Source organism: Amphiprion ocellaris, chromosome 8 (genome assembly GCF_022539595.1).
Source record: "Amphiprion ocellaris isolate individual 3 ecotype Okinawa chromosome 8, ASM2253959v1, whole genome shotgun sequence".
NCBI classification, from domain to species: Eukaryota; Metazoa; Chordata; class Actinopteri; family Pomacentridae; genus Amphiprion; species Amphiprion ocellaris.
In genome coordinates, this window is record NC_072773.1 from 17,150,114 (window position 1) to 17,170,980 (window position 20,867).

General features: G+C 40.1%; 1 protein-coding gene across 2 annotated transcripts in view; it reads right to left on the reverse strand.

Annotated features, from left to right (window-relative positions):
• Positions 1-3,320: 3,320 nt before the first annotated feature.
• Positions 3,321-20,867, reverse strand: part of LOC111584290 (solute carrier organic anion transporter family member 4A1-like) — a 30,795-nt gene continuing 13,248 nt past the window's right edge. For both annotated transcript variants that reach the window (XM_035958690.2, XM_023293427.3), the window contains exons 2-12: positions 17,009-18,156; positions 13,403-13,493; positions 12,923-13,044; positions 12,723-12,834; positions 11,418-11,572; positions 10,400-10,670; positions 9,198-9,360; positions 7,659-7,834; positions 7,414-7,478; positions 7,166-7,314; positions 3,321-6,214 (exon numbers count right to left, since the gene is read on the reverse strand). In XM_035958690.2, the coding sequence (XP_035814583.2) occupies positions 6,044-6,214; positions 7,166-7,314; positions 7,414-7,478; positions 7,659-7,834; positions 9,198-9,360; positions 10,400-10,670; positions 11,418-11,572; positions 12,723-12,834; positions 12,923-13,044; positions 13,403-13,493; positions 17,009-17,846 (2,313 nt within the window). In that variant the 5' untranslated portion in view covers positions 17,847-18,156 and the 3' untranslated portion in view covers positions 3,321-6,043. The remainder of the gene's footprint in view (positions 6,215-7,165; positions 7,315-7,413; positions 7,479-7,658; positions 7,835-9,197; positions 9,361-10,399; positions 10,671-11,417; positions 11,573-12,722; positions 12,835-12,922; positions 13,045-13,402; positions 13,494-17,008; positions 18,157-20,867) is intronic.

Here is a 20,867-nt window from a genome sequence, read left to right on the forward strand (position 1 = left end):
GTCTTCAATATGATCTATGGTCTGACCAATCGCTGCTCTCTGGCTCCGCCCTCTGAGAATCTTGTTGTCGTTTGGCTCCACACTTGCTGATGACCACTTCCGGTCTCAGAAAATGAAAAAACGGGCATTTTTTCGTTTCTGTCTCTTACTGATTTTACTTTCTTGTTATTCTAAATATAAAACGAAAATCAAAGCATTTAAAAAAAAAAAAAAACGTATATCACCCACGTAAAAACACCTTGTATTTCAATTTTAATTTTTGTATTTTACAACGAAAATCAAATAACCACTCGTTTTTTTGTTTTTCAATATCCGTTTCAGAACGGAAAATCCAATTACCAGATCCGTACACGGACCCACCACACACACCTTTGACACACTTCCACACATTAGTTGAGGAGCCGCGAAAACCTGGTAGCGCCAAACTATTTTACATCTGGCGAAGCTCTCCAGCAAACTACAGCGTCGGATGAAGAATCCAGCCACTCGTCTGGCCCGGATTCTGCCACCAGCGCGGATGAAGCCGATCTTATCGAAGGAATTGATCATTCCAGTGACATGTAAGTCTGTATTCATGAGAAGTTGTTTGTTTTGAGTTGGAGAAAAGTAAAGAAAGTATAATATAGATGTAACGCCGCCGAAAGCATTCCGCGCAAAATACGCATCATTTTTACAAGTCATGTGCTGCGCACAACTAACGTACCACGTAACTTTTTCTGTGTGCAGCATTTACAATGTTGGGAAGGAGGAGGAGGAGGAGGAAGAGGAGAGAATGGAGGTCTCCTGCTGTCCTGGTACCCCAGCGAGAGGTAGAGGGACAGACCGTCCTCCAGCCAGGCGACGCTGCAGCAGCCGCTCCACCAGCGAGCGCTCCGGGCCAGAGGCGCTCCCTACAGCTGGCTGGTCAATTTCCAGGTCACAGGTCTGAGTACAGAGCACATGACCACAGGAAGTATAATGAGCTGAGGGAAAAGGCCCACAGACGGATGTGTTGACCTGCTTCAGAAGGTCAGAGTGACAGCAAAGCATCCTGAACCCTGCAGTGTGGAAACTGGTGCCCACTTTGACCCACAATACCAAGTTTCCAATTTTTGCTTTCTCATAATGTAACAAAGCAAACACTTAGCGCTGGTTATTGTCAGCTGCTTTCCACTGCTTTCTAAATAGAGACAGAGAAAGCGATCAGATCTCATGCAGCCACTCTGAGGTCCTGCTACACATGCTGGTTTTGATGTTTCTAGTCACTTATCTTCATACTTGTCCATTTAGCAGATATAAAGAGGATATCACCATGGAGACCGGGGCTATGCAGGTTCATGTGTAGTTTCATCTTTTTGATATGGGGGCTAACACGTTGTATGGGTCAGTGTAATTGACCATGTTTGAAGTTATTTATTTGTATTACTGTTTGTATTTGCAATAAAGCAAAAGAGCATCGATGTGTGTTTGCTATTTTTTTTCACAGTATGTGGCGATCAGAGCTAATGTGTTGCCCATTGATACTTCAGTGGCTGCTGAAACATTGTGACTTATCACCACCTAGTGGGGAGGATGAGGCAATGAAAACACCAGGACAATGATACTTGAAAACAGTAACCAACTTTTATCAAAGAAAACCTGAAAAACACTCTGTGCCTGCAAAGTTCAATCCATTTGAAGATCTCAAGAACTTAAAATGCACTGAATGACTTTTTATATAACTTGTCAGAGCTTTGAATCATGTGATGAATGAGAACTTCACACACATGCACGTACACACACACACACACACACACACACACACACACACACACACACACACACACACACACACACACACACACACACACACACACACACACACACACACACACACACACACAAATAATCTGAGACACATTCTGCTGTTCTGCTTTTGTAATTAGAAAACAATTGACATCTTTGAATTGTTTCATAAAAAGATCATTGATTTCAAGTCCACTGCTTCTATTTTTTTTTTTTTTTTGAAAAACATACAGTACCAAAATCAAAATAGAAAAGAATAAAAATCAGCTTACAGAGTGGCTTGACAAAACCTGGGGACTGATTTCAAAAGCACAATTAGGAGAACTGCATATATACATTCATATGGAAATCAAACTCCTCAACATCAGGTTGTTCGGTCAGTCCGTACAGGAGCAGAGTACATGACAACAACAACACAGGCAACACACAGCAGGTTGTGTTTCACGATCACATAAACAATGCAGACAAGAGGAGGACGTCTTGACAAAGGGCAGGAAGGGCAGCATTCCTGTTATCATCACACAGTAAATGCAAAACTCAAATATGAAAGCTGAAATATTATAAATAAATTATTTGCATAAATAAGGAAGATGATAAACAACAAAGTACAAGAGTTGTTAGGCAAAACTGCTTTGGCACATTTGTAGACTTACAGTACTGTGATATTTAGGTCCAAATAACAGTGCTGATTTCTTATACTGCACGTCGTGCCAGTTGTGCGTCGCCTTCAGCAGCCCCAGCTTACAAATTACTTCCCAGAATATCCCTCTTAAAAGCTCTGTCACAAAACACCTTCAAGCAGCAAAAAAGTGGCAACGCCACTGCATCCCTTTTAATCAATAGCAAGTTCAATCAGAGCTGGAGAAACGGAGAGCTCAAGAGTCCAAAATGTCGGAAGCTTCAGCAGCTTATTAGCTGTGTGGCAGAATCAACTTCATTTTAACAGTCCATCTGTCATTCAGCACTTTTCTAGTTGCTGTTATCGCTGCATGTTCCTGAAACTTACCGTCAATATGCTGAGACAAACATACAACACTAATTATTAGTGGTTGGAACCTTTGGGACTTTAACAAACAATTCATATTTTAGGGCACAAATTACATCTCAAACAAAAATTAAACAATGCATGTATGCTTAAACTCAAAGTTTAAGGCTCAGCAACAAAAATAATTAGTAGTTGCATCAATCCTTTTAAAGCTTTTTATCACCTTTATATTGAACCAAAAAATGACAATTGATTTAGGGGAAATAGCCTCTTATTCCACCAATCAAGTTATTGTAATATAGAGGAAGGAAGAAAAAATGTCATTATCAAACTAATTTCATTACGTTAACTCAACATGGAATTTTGTTTTTAAATCAACAAATGCAGAAATTTGAGTTGAAATTGCTCACAATAATTAAGTTAAACCAGTTATCACCATTATTGTCAGCCTAAACTCAGGTTGGTTGTTTTTACCTTCCAACATGCATTCAATTACAGCGATGGGAATAGAACCCTTTTAGATTCTCTTAAATCCCTTAAAAGCCCTTTTAGAGCATAAATGATAAAATCTCATAAATCTTACATTCTCTTTAGAAAAGTTGGACTTGTAAGCTAGACTTTGATTCAAATGCTTTTCTGAATGTCATAGCTAATGAGATTTCCTTTCTTTAGGCACAGTATCTGAAAATTTAGCTTTCACTTCATTGCCTGATAAAAACTTCGACACAGCTAATAAGCTTGAAAAGGTTCCTCCATGTGTGACTTTCTCCGTTCATTCAGTGGTCAACACTGGAGACACAGCTTGAACAGACCTTTTTAGACCAGACATTCTGGCCGGTCAGAGCAGGAAAAGCACAGCATTTAAAACAACTGCATTCCATTCAGGTCAATCAGTTCTAGGATCACATTAGTACACAGTGTGGCTTCATGTCATGATTTACCAGGACACTTAGCATCACTGAGACATTGCTAATGAGAAACCTGTGAATTTGCTGCTGTGACAAGTCAACATGTCCTCTGTGGAAAAGATCTGTTGGTCAAGGTCCAAATTCACATGTAAAGTTGACCATAGCTGAACTGGACGCATTGAAATTTACACATATTTTTTGCAGCAGTTCCACAGAAAACAACACATTATAAGGTGCATTTTACAATTTTAAATGCAGGTTCAAATGCAACACACTTTCTGTCATATTCAGTGAATATCTCTTCATGCTGTGTGCACTGAAAAATATCCAGTGCTGGATGGATTTGTTTTTCAGAATGACTTACTCCACCTTTAAATGCCTGTTTTGTGTCAGCACATACTTTGCAAAGACTTTATTTAATTTTTAAAGTGCAGCTATTCAATTTCTATGGAAAAGTTGCATCACACCTTCTGTCGCAAGAGTAGCAGTTTTTAATACCAAATTGGTCAGCAGAGCAATCTATATATAGATCTATTTCATGTAGATCACAAAAGTAATGTGATGTTCTCCATCCCTGCATTAATGCTTTTAAATTCAATCTCTTATATACATGTGCTTTTCTAACTGAAAATATATTTGTGCTGCTGTACTGTGGTTAATAGTTTTAGTTCACATTATATTCATTCATTTCACTTTTGCTTCACAAAGTATTCAGAACATTCGCAGTAGCTCTCCAAACTGTAGCCCACTGCATGTAGTTTGCTTTAATCATGCTTCAGATGAGTTTCAAAGTTAGACTGGAGTCTATCTGTGGCAAACTGAACTCATTGGACAGTGAACTGTCAGACAGAGAGAGACTTCTGTATCCATAGTCCCACAGTTCAGACAGAATGTAAGGACCAAGCCATGAAGTCTAAGGAATTCTTCTGTGATAAAGCCTAAGAAGTCCTATGTGGAGATGGAGAACCTGCTCAAAGGATGACCATCTTAGCAGCACCTTCTAACTTCAGTCCTTTTAGGTAGAGCAGCTAAACAGAAGGTGTTCAGAATAATGGTATGTGTCCAAAGGATCCATATTTTCTACTCTTATTGTCTATGTAAGCAGCCATGCAATGTGTTCTGGATACGCCAAGATGCATCTGGAGAGATGGGGAATCTCATTTACTTCTACATCAGGAGTGTTCAGCTGCCTCTCTATGCCTCTGCAAAGTCTCAAAAAACTTTTGAACAAACTGCAATTAAAAGTAAAAGACAGATTTACTGACTGCACAGCTTATTTTTCATCTCATGCATTCAGAAACAATTTATTCGGTGAACTGTTGTTGTAATAGAAATTTTTTTAAAAGAGTTTGAAATCTAGGAACACAAAGTCCACAAGTGAAATATCCGTGCAGTTAGGTGCATCCAATGTTTGCACAGTTGTAAAGCATCTAATGTTGGAAAGCAGTGCTACCCCTAATGCTCAGATACATCCCACTGAATGTGTGCTATAACAGGGGAAACCAGTCAGGACTGAGGGAAGAATGGATACAGACAAACACAAATATCTCAGACTGAGGCAGCAGTTCACAGTTCAGCATTACAGTGAACCAAAGCAAACAGCCATGATAGCTCAGCGGTAGCTTCAAGACAAGGAATCAGAAGTTTATGACAGTCGCTTTCCTTCCAGTCTTATGACACAAAATATCTTTCAGGATCAACTGTCCAAACCCAGGTATCTTTGTGGAAACTTACCCAAGAAGTTAGGTACGTTTTAGACTTGATTTAAATTGTCAGTTCAGATTATTGAGTGTAAAGTGAAGGGCAAAAACAGCAATTGTATCCATTTAACTATAAAGAGTGCAATATGTGTAGGGGTCTGAATACCTTCTGAAGCAACTGTAAGTGTCTTTCAGTGCTCTTTGTTGGACGTATGATATGAAGATGATTTGTCTTTATGTTTACTGACCTAGAGTTCTTTTACAGTGTATTCGACAATGGCTGTGTTTATGGTAGATAATAAAGCAGTGAATCTATTTGGCGGTACAGAGGAAAGAACAGAAAAAGAAGACGGTGGATGTAAACGCTTTTTTCCCCCACATCATAAATGCTTTTGAAGAGAACATCTGACACTAATATGAAAATATGAAGCACAAATGCAATCAGGCTCACATTCTACAAAGTAATTTGAACTGATTAGTTCTGAGACATCTGTAGAAATGCTTCTTAGTAGATAAAAACCTCTGTGGCTTGGCACTGTCACACACATGCGGACTATGCAGGGTTTTCTTCCAGGACAGCAGCATGTCATCATGTGCTTTTAAAAATTAGTTGTGTGCATGAAGGCATTCTGGCACATACACAAACACACAATCAGACAGCCTCACTGGTTAGCGGGCGCCGGACATCATAACCGGGCGTGCAGGTTGACGATAACGCCATCCTCAGGTAGGTCTTTGATGGGCAGGTCGCTCAAGTTTCCCGTCCCATGGTCGGTGCTCTCACAGCTGCTTTGCGGTGACTCGGGAGGAGGCTGGTACAAGATGCTGGCTGCCAGGTAAAAGATTGTCCCCAAAGCCTGAAATAGATTGTCACAGATGACAGCAGTGAGGAAAAGATGTCTCTTACATGAGATTCTTCTCAGGTAAGAATCTCATGTAAGATTCTTACATGAGAAGATCAATTTCACAATGCAATGTGAATCCAAAATACTTCTACAAACTGCTTCTCAAATTCTTTGGCGTCACCTGCTATGGTTTTCCATTTTTATGTACTAGCTCAACAGGGCAGGTAAACCCTAACCGTAACCCTCACACAATGTCAGAATAAGGAGCTTGGAAATGCTAACAGCCAGAGAAAATCATTCTGATTGCTTCAGTTCTCCATGGTTTCTGGGTTTTTTCTGCTCCTGTTAGTTTTCCTAGTGGGCTGTAACTGGAATCAGCATGTACAGCATCTTTCCAAGCACCCACAGGTGTTACATGTACATGTAACATGGTGATTCTACAAACGATAATTTATGTCCATTCTTGTCTCAGCTGGCACTTGAGCCAAAAGTCTCAGAATTTTTTTGTGTTGTTCGCAGCTGAGTCACAACTAATGTCATGGTTGTGCTGTGTGATGGGTAGAGCACAATATTTTTTGTTTTTGACAAAATCTAAATAGTGCAAGTTAGAGCGAATTTACAAGTAACTCGTGGAATAAACAGATTTTTGACAAAACAGTTTTAGCACAGATTTGGTTACTTTAGCCAATGGAACACAGATGAGTAGTTCAAAAACTGGTAGAAAGTTGGAAATCAAATTCTTCTTTTTGTTTATAGAGTTTCTGGCTGATAAATTGTGTATATATTAATTGTTAAGTTTCAGAGGGTTAATAAAGCTAAATCAAAGTAATATTCATACCCCCGACCCACTCTGATCATTGTGTAGCCGCTTTAAAATCTGACTTCAGTACCAAAACTTTATACAAAACATAAGATTGTGATGATTAAATCTGAGAGTAAATGGCATGTTAGCCTGTATGCTACCTTATAGATGATTCCAGCTACTAGAATGTACTGGCTCATGGTTGAGTTCTGGTAGAGGTAGCAGGAGCCCTGCTCACCACACTGATCCTGCCACAGCAAGCAGGAGATGTCAATCATTGAGCCAAATGCTATGGGTCCAGGAATAGCACCTGTGAGGAAAACAGCAACACAGACAGGAGAGAATAAGACACTTTGGCTGTGACTCAAAGGTTGGAGTTAAACTTGAAAAAACAACACAGCAGGCCTACCAAGTGTGCGCACCACAACCCACTGAATACCAAGTGCAAAGGATCTCTGGCTGTCTGGAACACACCTATACAGGACAGTGTTGGTCAGACATCTAGGCATAATGAAGCTTTAGACTTGAGACTATAGTGAAAAAATTATCCCATAATGAGTAATTATTGAAAACACACACACACACACACACACACACACACACACAAAACTACGTGAGTTTCAGAGTTTCAAAGGGTTGAAGTTTTCCACCTACCGGAGTGTGGCAGTGAGTGCTGGGATGCTAGAGAGGAAAGTGAAGGAGATGGCGATGAAAAACACTGTGAGGAAGACTGGCAAGTGGTAGCAGGAGTTGCCACATTTTCCTGCCAGAGCGAAGCCCTCCTCCCCCCAGGACACATTACCCACCACACAGCTACATCCAGAGTACACCTGCAAACACACACAGACAGTAAGGAGAAAAAAAATCCTCACTAAAAGCCCAGTGTTTAAATCCATTTTGGACAGTGGGTGACGCATACAGCTTGCACAGCAAAGGACACAGAAGTGGTGCCATATTTGGAATTCTGCTTCTGCAAAGCTTGGCATAGTTTGTAGAAATACTTGATTTAAACATTGGTTTGTCCTGTGGTTAAGATGTTTTCATCCACAGGCAGTGCCAGCGATGGACTTATGAGCTTAAGTCCCAGATCTCTTTAGCATAGCGCCAGAGGTTGACTGTTCATCACATGTGGCATTTTATTTGGAGCCAGTGTGCTTTAGGTCCAATGCTTGTGACAAGCTCCACACATTCACAGTAATAAAAAAAAAAAAAGTAAAAATCATGTCAGCCAATTTTATTAATTTACTAGCTCTTAGCTCTGGAGGTGTTTCTAATATTTTATCATGTCCATTCACAATCAGGACAATATTAGAAATTACACACCAATACAATGGAGTCATGTGACACCACCACTTACTACAACTTCAATTATAAATATATAGTATGCATAAAAATACAAATCTATAAAATATAAATATATAAAACTTCTGAGAAGGTCAACACATTTTCCTAAATCGACAATTTGTGGAAGATCCGTCGCATTGCATTGCATTAAGCTGCATAGATGGCTTCTTAATATGGTACTTACTTATATTGCAATATTTAGTGATTGACTCATGATCCCAAACTCACTGAAAGATTTTAGGTTAAGGTCTGGATCACAGCTGACTCTGCCATCACTTTGGTTCTGATCTGAACAGTTATTTTCTTGTGTAACAGATAAAATACAGTGAGTACTGATAGCTGTTAAAAAAAAAAAAAGTACATTTCCTGTCTCCTCCTTAACATTAGCATGCCAAATATTACACTCAGAGCCAAAATCACATATAGGGCTGATGGTAGAAGTACAGAGTACTTCGTGTGTAAATTTCTGCTTTTTTCAGTGATTGCTAATAAGGATGAAATAAATGACTATAACTGCCATCAAACTGATCAGAATGCAAGTTGAGGACATGTGTCTTGAGACACAGAGGAAAGTGTTTTCTGCTTCTCAGCTTGAAATGATGGTGATAGAACCCAATAATCACACGTCAGAACAGTCGTAACATCTCATTTATGTAAAGCAGAACGTTTCAGTATATGGAGGAAATAGGAGTAGTATAGTTAGTAGCATAGAGGTGCCTCCTGTATATCCAGGCCTTTCCCTGTTTGTTTATTTGCTTTTATCTAATCTGCCTCAGATCCTAGAAAATCAGGTGTGAGTTTTCCTTCCATTCAGAATGACAGCGTGCTTGAGAAGAGTGTGAGCTGCACCTGTTTGCCTGTGGAGACATCAGTGTGGTTGATGGAGGTGCAGCCTGCATGGCAGGGAGAGTAATACATCATGTCATCTGCCCCACACACAGGGTTGTACAGCTCTCTGACACAACTACAGTTAGCATTACAGCCCACTGTGAGGTTCAGGTCCAAAGAGAAGCTGCAGACAAGAGGGGGAACAAGAGTCAGAAATCAGAGGAACAGAGGGAGGCAGGGACAAATAGAACACAGGAGATAAGGGAAACCAAATGGGGACCAACGGCAAAGAAGGAACCAGTCATGTCAATTTTTCTTGTCTTCACTGTACATCATGATGGAAACATTCTTAAGGACGCTGCTAATAAGTACATGAAAAGGCTGTGGAAATAAGAATTAAAAATATTCATTGGAAACATTTTTTCTCAACCAATTAGATCTTGTTTTGTTGACAATGTTTAATATAGTGAACAATGTGCAATGGATAAATATATATGTACTGTTAATGCAAAGTCATATGTAATGACCAGATCCACACACATTTTATATTCCTGAATACTACATTGCAATGATAAAAATAAAATAAAATAAAAAAATATCACACTAATGAACTCAATTCAACTGAAGTCCCATTGAAAATTCACTGACAAGACAGTACTAGTAAAACAGCTCAGAACTAAACGCCCAAAGACCAGAGATTTAGATTTAGGATAACTGACAACACTACAATGCATGTGCAAAAATGGTACAACTTAAAAGACTTTGTCAGGATTCAAATAAAGTGCTGGAATGATTTTCCATCATTGTCCTTTCTGTTTTCCCTGTCTACCAACCTCATCAAGATGCTGACAGGCATTCAGCAACAGAAACTGCTTGGACCGGTTCAGGGGGTTAAATACGCAGTAAATGTAGCATATAGGTCAACCGAGCAGCAACTTTTGAGGCTGATAAATAAAGTCAACACAGACATTCCAAAAACAGATCCTGAGAAAGCCACTTGAAACATGACTTTAAAAGTGAGTCAGTGGTGTCAACATGTGAATAATTAGACAGGAGCTGTAAATTGCCTCACATTCACAGAATGGCAGTCTACAGAAAACAATGCTTCACTGAGCAAACCTGAGAACAATCCGAACCAAACTTTACAGATAAAAACAATATCATCTTCTAGACTACCTGAAAACAGTCAAAGACTAACAGGTGCTGACATTATCATCACCCACCTGTTTCCAGACTGCAGCTTGCTGGGTTTGTCATACAGGTGTTTGTACTGTTCCAGCTGCTGTTTCCCCATCAGACCAGACTGATAAGGAGCCGTGACACCAGCCATGGGTACGTTGGGGCAATGGATGAGAAAGATGAAGATGGCGGCCAGACCGACCATTGCGCATATCATGCAGAAACGGATGATGCCTCGACAGCGCAGGTTAAACCTCTTCACTATGTAGCCTCCCAACAAGGTGCCCCCGCCTCCCGCTGGTACCACTATGTATCCTGGAAGGAGGGAACAAAGGTATAAAGAGTCATAAAGTCTGGCTGAACTTCACCTTCAAAGAAAATACACTTGAAAGCAAACGGCATTCAAATGGCTACATTTTGATGGTGTTTGCTGTGAATGTTCACAATCTCCAAAGGAAGAATGTTATTGGTTACACCTGACCATTCCTCAAACACCATTATCTTGACAAAATCTTTACTGGTAAACAGCATGCAGGGAGCCTTTCTACAGAGCAGCAAGAGCTCCAGTCAGAAAGGTGCAATCTTTGGCAATTTTTCTTCCCTCTGTAGTCATACTGCATTTCCTTATGTTGTTTTGTTTTTCCATTTTAATTGATTATTTTATATCATTTGGGGAACTTTGCTTTCTTTTTGGTAATTGTTGTGTCGCTCTAGATATCAGACATCACTCCTTTAGTTAATTTACATCTGCCTGTGTGGGTTGTGCATCTCTTTTTGGTCAATCTGCATCAAATCTTGGTCCTTTAGTAGCTCTTTCTGAGATATTTTGAACATGAAGACCAGGCTACAGTCACGTTTTCCACTAAGCCCATAGATTCTTAATCTAGGAGTGAAGGTGGACAAGAAGTTAGATGAAGAAGAGTGGAAACATAGATAACAAATGTCTCCAACACTGTAATATTACAAATGCAACATTACACAGAGCTGTGATGGCTTTTCTTGGGTTTGCTCTGGACTTTGGATCCCGTGTTGCTTGACTTTACTTCTTTATTAGTTACTCACCAAACAATGTGGCGGCCCCTGATGCACTAAGACTGAACTGTGACTCCAAGAACTTTGGCCCAAAGGTGGACACTCCTGCGACGAGGGTGGCCTCTGTAGCCCCAGCCAAGCAAAGGAACACGAATGTAGGATTCTTTAAAAGAAGCAGCACAGATCTGGAAAGGGACAGAGAGAGAGAGTGAGGGGGCAGCATAGTGTGCAGAAACTGTAACTGAATAAACTTTAGCTTCCCTTTTCATTATAGCGGGCTGCTGGAAATGTTGCTAATAACCTGCTGATAAACGCTGCACTAGATCTGAAGATATATCATCATGTTACATAATGTGCCATGTAATCCCCTGTTTTGACCTGTTTGGATGAACGCTTTCCCTTGTGTTCTGTCTGCTCCCACATTTCAAAACGGAACAAACATGGCAGCTCATTTGGAAACGTTCTCTTGTATTATAATAGTTCACCAAAATGTGTTTCTGAAAACATTTGAGGCGAGCAGCTCAAATGCAGCTGCAGAATGTACCTTGATTTAAATGTTCCTAAATGTTCTTTACTTTTTTGTCCAGGTTGGGACATCATTGAGCTGATTGTTTTCAAGGTCTGAAATGAAGTATGGTCTACCCTAGGGGTCAGTCTTATCTTATTCCCTTTGTAAATACTACACCTTGGTAGGATTATTCATAGACATTTTGCTACCTTTCATTTTTATGTCAATGACAATCATTGAACATAAGAGCAACAGTCCATCCTGTTGACACTGTTGGCCCTCCCTGTACTTATAAACAAATCTAGAATGACCTTCCACACCGCACTAGAAAAGCAAACATGCAGTCCAGCATTCAGCTTTAAGAATTTCAAAGCAACGTCTTTCATTTATGCTCTGTATCTAATTTATGTGCACTCAATCAATTTCAGCTCAGTGTGAGAGTCCCTACTGCTGTTTTGAGGTTCTCCTCTGCTTCTACTTTCCCTCCTCCACATTACCAAACAGCCACTAAAATAATAACAGTGTGAGCTCTGTGATATGTTTCTTCCTCACCAGTTAAACTCTCAGCACCTTTGTAAAATCTTACGATCCGACAGTAACACTGGACGCTGACAGCTTGCATTGACAGGTAACAGGCAGCTTTCGTTCTTGGAACATTGAACATTATAATGTTATTTTTTCAATTTATGGTACAAAAGCAGCTCCTCATGTTGATGCTCTCAGTCATTCTGGTTTGGTTTTCAACCCTCATGATGCTGTTACTGGATAACCCATCTAAACTGTATCTAAATCAGCTCTTCTTCTTCCTGTGGAAGTAAGTGCACTACCTGGGCATGTCTTTGACTGATTTGCCAAACTGAGGGTCTGAGGCTGTTGTGTGACTTCCATCCTTCAGCTGGTGGGCTTCAGACACCCGCATGGAGGCGTATTCCTGAGATCCTGCAAGAAGAAACACATGAAGACTATTCCTATATATGTTGGCAGTGGATCCATGAGTGTGTGTTTGTGCAGTGGACAGCAGTGGTACCTGGTAGCTGTCGTGGGTAGCCCAGGATGGGGAACGATATCAGCAGAGCTGCTGCTCCTCCTACTAGGAAGCCGATCCACCAAGCCCCAATCCAGTTTGGGTCCTCTGGAGTTATCTCTGTCCTGTGACAGCATAGACACATCTGAACCACTGGATCTTTACAGATGATGACTTCTACATGCTGCAGTCAAAAAGCTTCTTTTCTAGTGAGTTCTATTGTAGTCAGCTCTATTCTTAGACTGTAGTCCATTCTATTCTAAAAAGTTCCATTCTTATGCTATAGTCTGTTGCACTCTCGTCGGATTAGTTAATGAAATTATAGTCTTATACTCAAGTCCATTTTATTCTAATAAGTTCTGTTTTTATAGTATAGTCTGTTCGATTCTTGCCAGTTATGGTCTAAAAAGTTCTATCCTTATAATCTAGTCCATTTTTTTTCTGGTGTGTTTTGGGACATTCAGCCATTGAAAGCAGACTCACGTCAGGTGGATCTCAGTAAAGGTGTTGAGGAAGTATCCTCCCAGCAGGTAGCCTGCTGCTGGACCCACAACGGCTGCTGTGTAGAAGACTCCTGTGGAGCAACAGATACAACAGACTCAGAAAACGGGTGTGTCAGTCTTGCAGCATCTACTTCCTGCTTCCTACTTATGTCTTCCTGTCCTACAGGTTAAAAGGGCTATTGTCCTTTTAATGGGATCTGAAACTATAAAGGTATGTCTCATGAAAAAAAAATGAATAGAATAGAATACTCTTTATTAGTACCACAGGGGGAAATCTGCAACAACACAGCAGCAAAGTGACAGTAAGAACAAGAAAACAACTATAAACTAAAGAGGTGAGGTATACACAGTATATATACAATATAAATCAGAAAAGCAGAGTAACACAAGGATACTAAGAATACGAATGTAAGAATATTACATGAATGAATTGCACTGTGGCTTATTGCACAAGACCATCATTATGTGAGAGTGTGTGTGGTCTGTTGGGAGCCGTACTGATTAGAAAGTCTGATGCCAGCAGGAAGGAAGGACCCGCGATTCCACTCCTTCACACACCTAGGGTGGTGCAGTCTATCGCTAAAGAAGCCACCCAGTGCAAAAAGAGGCTTAAAGTGAGAAACTGGGTGCTTGTTGAATTTGTATGTCTTGGTGAGAACACTGTTGCCATTTGATATAGGGAGAAAAAATTACAGGGCTGGCAGTTAATCTTTATTGATAGCAACACAATAATGTCCACATTGACTGTGTTACTGTGAGTCTATGAATGTATCAATGTGGTTATTTCTACCTAATAAACTCTCTTATCTGTATCCAATTCTCTCTTAATGGAGGTAATACAAATTCACTGACAATCTGCTTGACAGCTGCTGCTAATTGGCAATATTCCATAGGGTGACAGTAGTACTTTATCTGATCCTACAGGGAGAGATTTAACTTCAACACAATTAAAACGAGGAAAGAAGGACAGAGTTTATTGCAACATGTGCTAGAGGCCTCCTGTTTGCATATGTATTGTCATTATGTTATGTAATCAAAGCACATTCACAAGAGTTAACATTCAGAGAGAGTGATCAGTGTTCAGCTGCCAATATGAGTTGAAACTGAATAAACACACCTCTCCTCTCTACATGAGTCTATACAACTGTGGCCTGCAGCCTCCTTACTGTTTGACTTGAACCAGCTGAGAGTGTCTTGGCAGAGACAACAGAGCAGGGAATACTGAGAAACTCTCTGACCACCTGTCAGCGAGGCAGTTAGTTCAAAGAGTTACTGCTACTACTGTAAATATCTGATAGTTTTATGATAGTAATCTGGGTTGCTGGATGAAACAAGAACACCTGACAACATCATGTTAGATGCTGATGGATATTTTTGACGGTTCTGTGACATTTTTAGACAAAATAAATGAAAACATCACAAGATAATGGAAAAAATATATATATTGCTATTGGGATTTAAACTAGGATGACTTTTTTCCCCAAATAAACTCGAAACTGACAGATTTAGACTGGTTTCTACATGTTTTCTCCTTTCAAAGTCCAGAAGAATAAAAAAACTCTACAAGTAAACTTGCTTTCTATAGAACACAAAAAGGTTACTGTTACATGCTAAGCCCATATTTGTATAGACATATCCATAGCTGTACTCCATTATTCAGCCATAGTCACAATTTTTGAATGTCAATTCAAGTGTTATATTTATTGATATCATCCACTAATGACACTGATAAACTGCTGTGTTTGGACGTCTGCGTTTTATCTCCAATAAAACTGAACAAAAGTCTCACATTGTTTGATATCTGACAGCTATCTCTGCACTTTAGCTGCATAAGTTAGCTTTTGTTAACAACAATACGGATAATAAAGAAGGTGAGGAGCTGTATAACCAGCGGCTAAATTGGGTCAGAACCCGTTGGAGTTGAGCTCATTCAGTATCACAGATTTAACACCTCACACACTAACACAAGTGTTAAAATCAGAGTGCAGACTCTGTTGTACATCAAACAAATGCTTGTCTTTTCTTTGATTTCATTAAATAGTTGCAGCATCACACAGCAGCAGGATCTAAAGTGTCTCGAATTTGTGAGAAAAACTGTGCTAAACTTCTGCAGGTGGTACACCAGAGGTAACATTAATTATCTTCAAACATGCCATAGTCATAATATGGAGCTTTACTAATCTAAATGGTTTTACTGCACAGTGGACAGAGCTGCCGTGGACAGATGCACACTTTCTACAATGAAATTGTTGGGTTCATGTTCAAGATGTCACTTTTTATTTTCAACAGAGGCCCAAATACTGTTTCCTCTGGAGAATCACAATATTTTTCTGGTCTACAGAGAGATATAATATTTGCTGTTTTACTCCAATATTCACATAAGGAGAGTTATTACAAGAATGAAACTTATCTAATCGCTTAAGTAAATAAAAATGAGGCAACAGCCTGATAATGAAACCACAGTTTAATACGCTGAGTTGTAAAGCTGCAGGAATTTTAGTTGGGTCTGTATGAAGTCTGTTTTTAGAAGCATGAAGATGCCCTTCATGCTCACAAATACAGACTTGATAGTGCAGTGTTTCCTGCACCATCAATTAAATAAAAAGCAATGAAGTCATGAAAAAATAGTCATTAGACTGAGATTTCACAAATAAAATGAAGGTGAATAGAATATAGTTTCTAGTTTAAAAAACAAACAAACAAAAAACATATATAAAATTCACCGTACCATTTCTATCCAGAAAAAAAAGTCTTTTTAATGACATGAAGTTACAGGTGTTTCTGTGAACCACTTGTACTGGATGGACAAATTACAAAACATGAAAGTGTATTAGCGTATGAGAAAACATTAATTGTAATTCTAATTTTTAAGGTCTGTTATTGATTGTTAATGTGGCTTCTCAGTGATTAAGTAAAATTGATATCACTCGTCTTGTTTTTCGAGAATTCAAGATGAAAGGCTTAAGGAACAATATCATGTGCTCGAAAGTATAATTGGAAAAACTCTGTCCTGCATCTCAGTGTTGTTACTTATTCAAACTGTGGAGCTCCATGTTAACTACCTGTTTGAAATTAACATGGAACCCAGAACACCTGAATTATTTAAGGGCAACAACCACCACTCCGTTAGTGTTTTTGAACAGATGCTTTTCAAACACCAGAATTTCAAAGATGCAATGGCTGAACATAAATAGTGTGACATGAGCATACAGAAGGCATACTAATCACAGAGAGTAGTAGTAATTTTTGTCATCAAGTAGAGCTTTCACTTTTAACAGCTTTCAACACTGCTAAATAATTAAACGATTAGAATTAACTATATAGTATTGTATAACCTTGGGGAAAATGACAAGAGAAACTGTGGACAAAAGAGAGTACATGTAAAGAACATTAGACTTCTTTTCATTCTTTTACATAACTTGATCTTTGGAATTTGACGCAAATAATCTTCTGCATTTTTATACTTATTGACACATTAGATTTATTATGTGCTGCTATTAGAATAACTACTTTAAAATATGTAAATGAAGCAAAACAAAGCAGCACTGCACTGGCTTTCATGAATAACTGATGTGATGTGACTCACCGACGTAAACAGGTGCATAGTTGGAGTTGACGTTCTCATCCAGGTATGTGACCCCTAACGTGTAGAGAGGCGTAGCACCAATCCCATGCAGGAACTGGCCCAGCATGAACACGAAGCGATAGCTGGACAGCCCTCCTCCCTCCTTGTCCTGGCATGGGCTGGTACGGTTTGCTGAGCACATTCCTGTTTGCTCAGGTAGGCTGACTTGGTAGGGCGGTGAAGTGAAGTGAGGCAAGGCAAACACCAGAGAACCTAATGCCATGATGAGCACCCCCCATCCCAGCCAGCGAGGCTTGTGCCCTGTCCCCCCAAAGTAGCTGACGAAGACCAGGCAGATGCAGGAGGCGATGTCGTAGCTGCTGACGATGAGGCCGCTCTCGTAGCTGTGCAGGTCGAAGCGTCGCTCGATGGAGGTGATCACGGTATTAATTAAGCCGTTGACTATCATTCCCTGGAGAAAAGCAGCCACACTAAGGAAGAACAGCACCCAACGAGGGGTGTTGAAAACTTGCATGGCTTTGGGCGTCAGAGCCCCCCAGCCACACAGCTGATCCGAGTCTGGGGATATCAACTGCAACCCCAAAGGAGTTTCTGCATGAGGTTTTGTTTCAGCCCCATGCATCTGCCCAGGGACTGATGAAGCCCCGGTGAAAATGTGGGGCTGGATAGGGACATCAGGTCCCAGGCTTCTGGACCCTGAACCTACAGGGCTGCCTGTCTGGGAATCCACAGGGCTGGGGGTGTCCAGAGAGGGATCCCCGCTGAGAGGGCAGTCCTGGAGGTCCAAGAGCTCCTGCTTGGAGCTGAAGGAGGCGTCGGCATTTAGCAAGACTGGCATTGCCCCTCTGAGGGGCACTGTGAGGGTCCTGTGGAGGGAGGGGTCTATGAACTGAGGTGATGAAGTGATATGTTTACCACCACCACAATGTAGAAATGAAGTGTAGATCAATACTGGGTTAATGTGAATTTGCTGTGGTGAGGCCTGTGTCAGGCTCGTCCCTGGTATTATCTATTTTAGGCTTGTGGTGTGCCCTTCATTTGTCCAAGGTGCTGAATATGTGTTAAGGCTCTTCAGGTTTTCCTGTTTATTGGTACAAGGCTGCACAGGGTGGAAATACTGCTTCATAGCGGTGCTGAGGAATAGCATCCTGTGGAGACAAAAGAGAAGATGAATGAGGAAACTATGAAACAATCACTTCTAATAAGCCACAAAATATCAATGCACCAAAACCTGTATGTTCTATTTTGTAATCTGTGCAATATCTGAATTCATGTCTTTAGACGAAGATATGAACTTTTACTTTGACATTCCAAAACAATAACTTTCTTTTTCTTTAACTGGTATTTGGTACAACAACCTATGTGCTCAGGGTTGTTGCCTTGCTGGATGATCCAGTGTCTCTTGAGATTCAGTTCATAGACGCACGTCCTGACGTTTCCCTTCAGAATTCTCTGGTATAATTCAGATCATTGTTGCATTAAAGATGGTGAGATGTCGAGGCCCAAGCCATGATACCACCACCATATACACCGATCAGGCATAACATTATGACCACCTGCCTAATATTGTGTTAGTCCCCCTTATGTCGTCAAAAATGCTCTGAACCATTGGACCTGGACAAGAGGACCTCTCAGGGTGTCCTGTAGGGTCTAGCACCAGGACGTTGGCCGTTGATCCTTTGGGTACTTTGGGTTGTGCAGTGGGGCCTCTGTGAATCAAACTTGTTCCACCGTTTCCTGTTGATGCTTGCTCAGAATAGGGTCTCGGAAGTTTGGAGGTAAATCAACATCTTGGGCGATTGTCACGTTCCTCAAGATGTCTCTGATTGTTTGATGTTTTTATGATGTGGTCAGGTGCATTTTCTTGCAGGGGTAGGGCAGTGACATTTGGGATAGCTGTTTGCATGACAGAGTGTGTTTGTTCTCGGACAGCGTTTATTTGGGTGTCTAAGTCTCATCAACATGGATGCCAAAATCCAAGGTTTTCCAGCAGAACACCACACAGTACCAATATGATCAATGCTATTCACTTCACCTGTTACTGGTCACAATGTTGTGGCTGATTGGTGTATTTTACAGATGGGATGTAATTCTTATGGTGGAATGCTGTCTTTTACTTTCTTCAAACGTAATACTTCTCAGTTAAACCTAAAAGTTTTATTTTGGTCAAGCAAAACATATTTCTAATACTCTTCTGGCAGTGTTCTTTTTGAAAATAGGTGGCTTCCACCTGCCAACCCTGCCATGCACACCACTGTTGTTCAGTGTTCTCCTGATGGTGGGCTCATAAACATGAACAATAGAAAATATGAGAGAGGCATTTTGCTGCTCAGAAGTTACCCTGAATTCCCTTCTGACCTTGCTGGCTAGTACAGCCCTTGCTCTTCAGTGATCTTTGTTAGTCAATGGCTCCTGGTGTTGAACTTCCTCCAATTGTACATAATCTTTCTGATTGTGGAAAGGTGGAGTCCAAACACTTGAGAAATAGTTATGTAACTTTTTCCAGCATGGTGAGCATCAACAACTCTTTTTTCTTAGGTCCTCAGAAATCTCTTTTTCAAATCATCCATGAACATGTTGTGAGGACTAGACTTTAATAAGTCCCTGTCAGACCTATGCCTGATTGTCATATTATTGATTGAAAACACCTGACTAACTTCACCATCATATTAACTGCTAATCCTACAAGTTTACATACTTTTACCATTTACAGAGCTATAATAGTGGCTCATTTTCCTCAATAAATAAATACTCAAGTATACTATTTGTGTCTCATTTGTCTGATCAGGTCCTCTTTGTCTGCTTATAGGGCTTCTCTGAAAATCTAAAAAAGATGTTTTAGATCACATTTATGCAGAAATACAGGAAATTTTAAAGGGTTCAAAAACATTTACGTGACACTGTATGTCATTTGAGAACAATACAATTCTTATCAATGACATCAAAAGTGTGGAAATTTGGTATCTGCAGAAGTGATATTTGCGACCTTGGCTGCTGCACAATAAAGTGTGCAAACAGAGTGAATTCAGCTTCTAACAGTGTGCCTAGACTAAAAACGTTTGAATAATAAACACAGTCAACAAAGAATTTACTATCAGAAGTTGCACACAGACACAGAGAATCACACACACAAAACCTATAAAACCTCCAATAAGACACAGTAATGAACCATTAGTAGCGCTCTCCGCTTCAGCAATCACAAACACAGATCACTGCTGTAATTAACACCAACATTAAAACAATGTGATTATTTAGAGCAGCTTGACACATTTTTTTCACCAAAATATAATATGCAACAGCCTAACACCACTTTTCACTCATCGTTGCAGTTTAACCCTTTAAGACCTGGCATATTTTTTTGTAGCAGAAAGCATTAACAGCTTGGAAGACGTTTGACTGTCGGACACTTATGGTGAAAACAGTAAGCAGTACCAAACAGATCACTTAGTTTGGGCCCCTGTAGAAATGCAGCTTCGCTGTGCACCCAGAAGTAGGGACTATTGCTTCTGCAGTGTTGGTATGTTAAAATGGTTTGCGCCATTTGAACAGATTCAAATTTCATGCTTCAGCATGGGTAGGTTTCATTCAAATTACAGCGTCAGAATTTTCACTCTGTTCTAAATCAAGTCCAGGAGAACAAGAACAATCGGGAGTTCAGTTCGGTTATGCTGCAATAAATTCAGGACATGCACTGAACATGCAAACTCTGACTGTGAAAAACTCTTCTGACAGGCATTGTGTGACTATTTGCTTTGTCAGCAGAGCCTAATTGGATACATCTACAAAACACAGCTGATGGAAGAGACTGTGACACATAATATTGTTATTATATAATCAGTTTAGACAGAATATTGTTCAC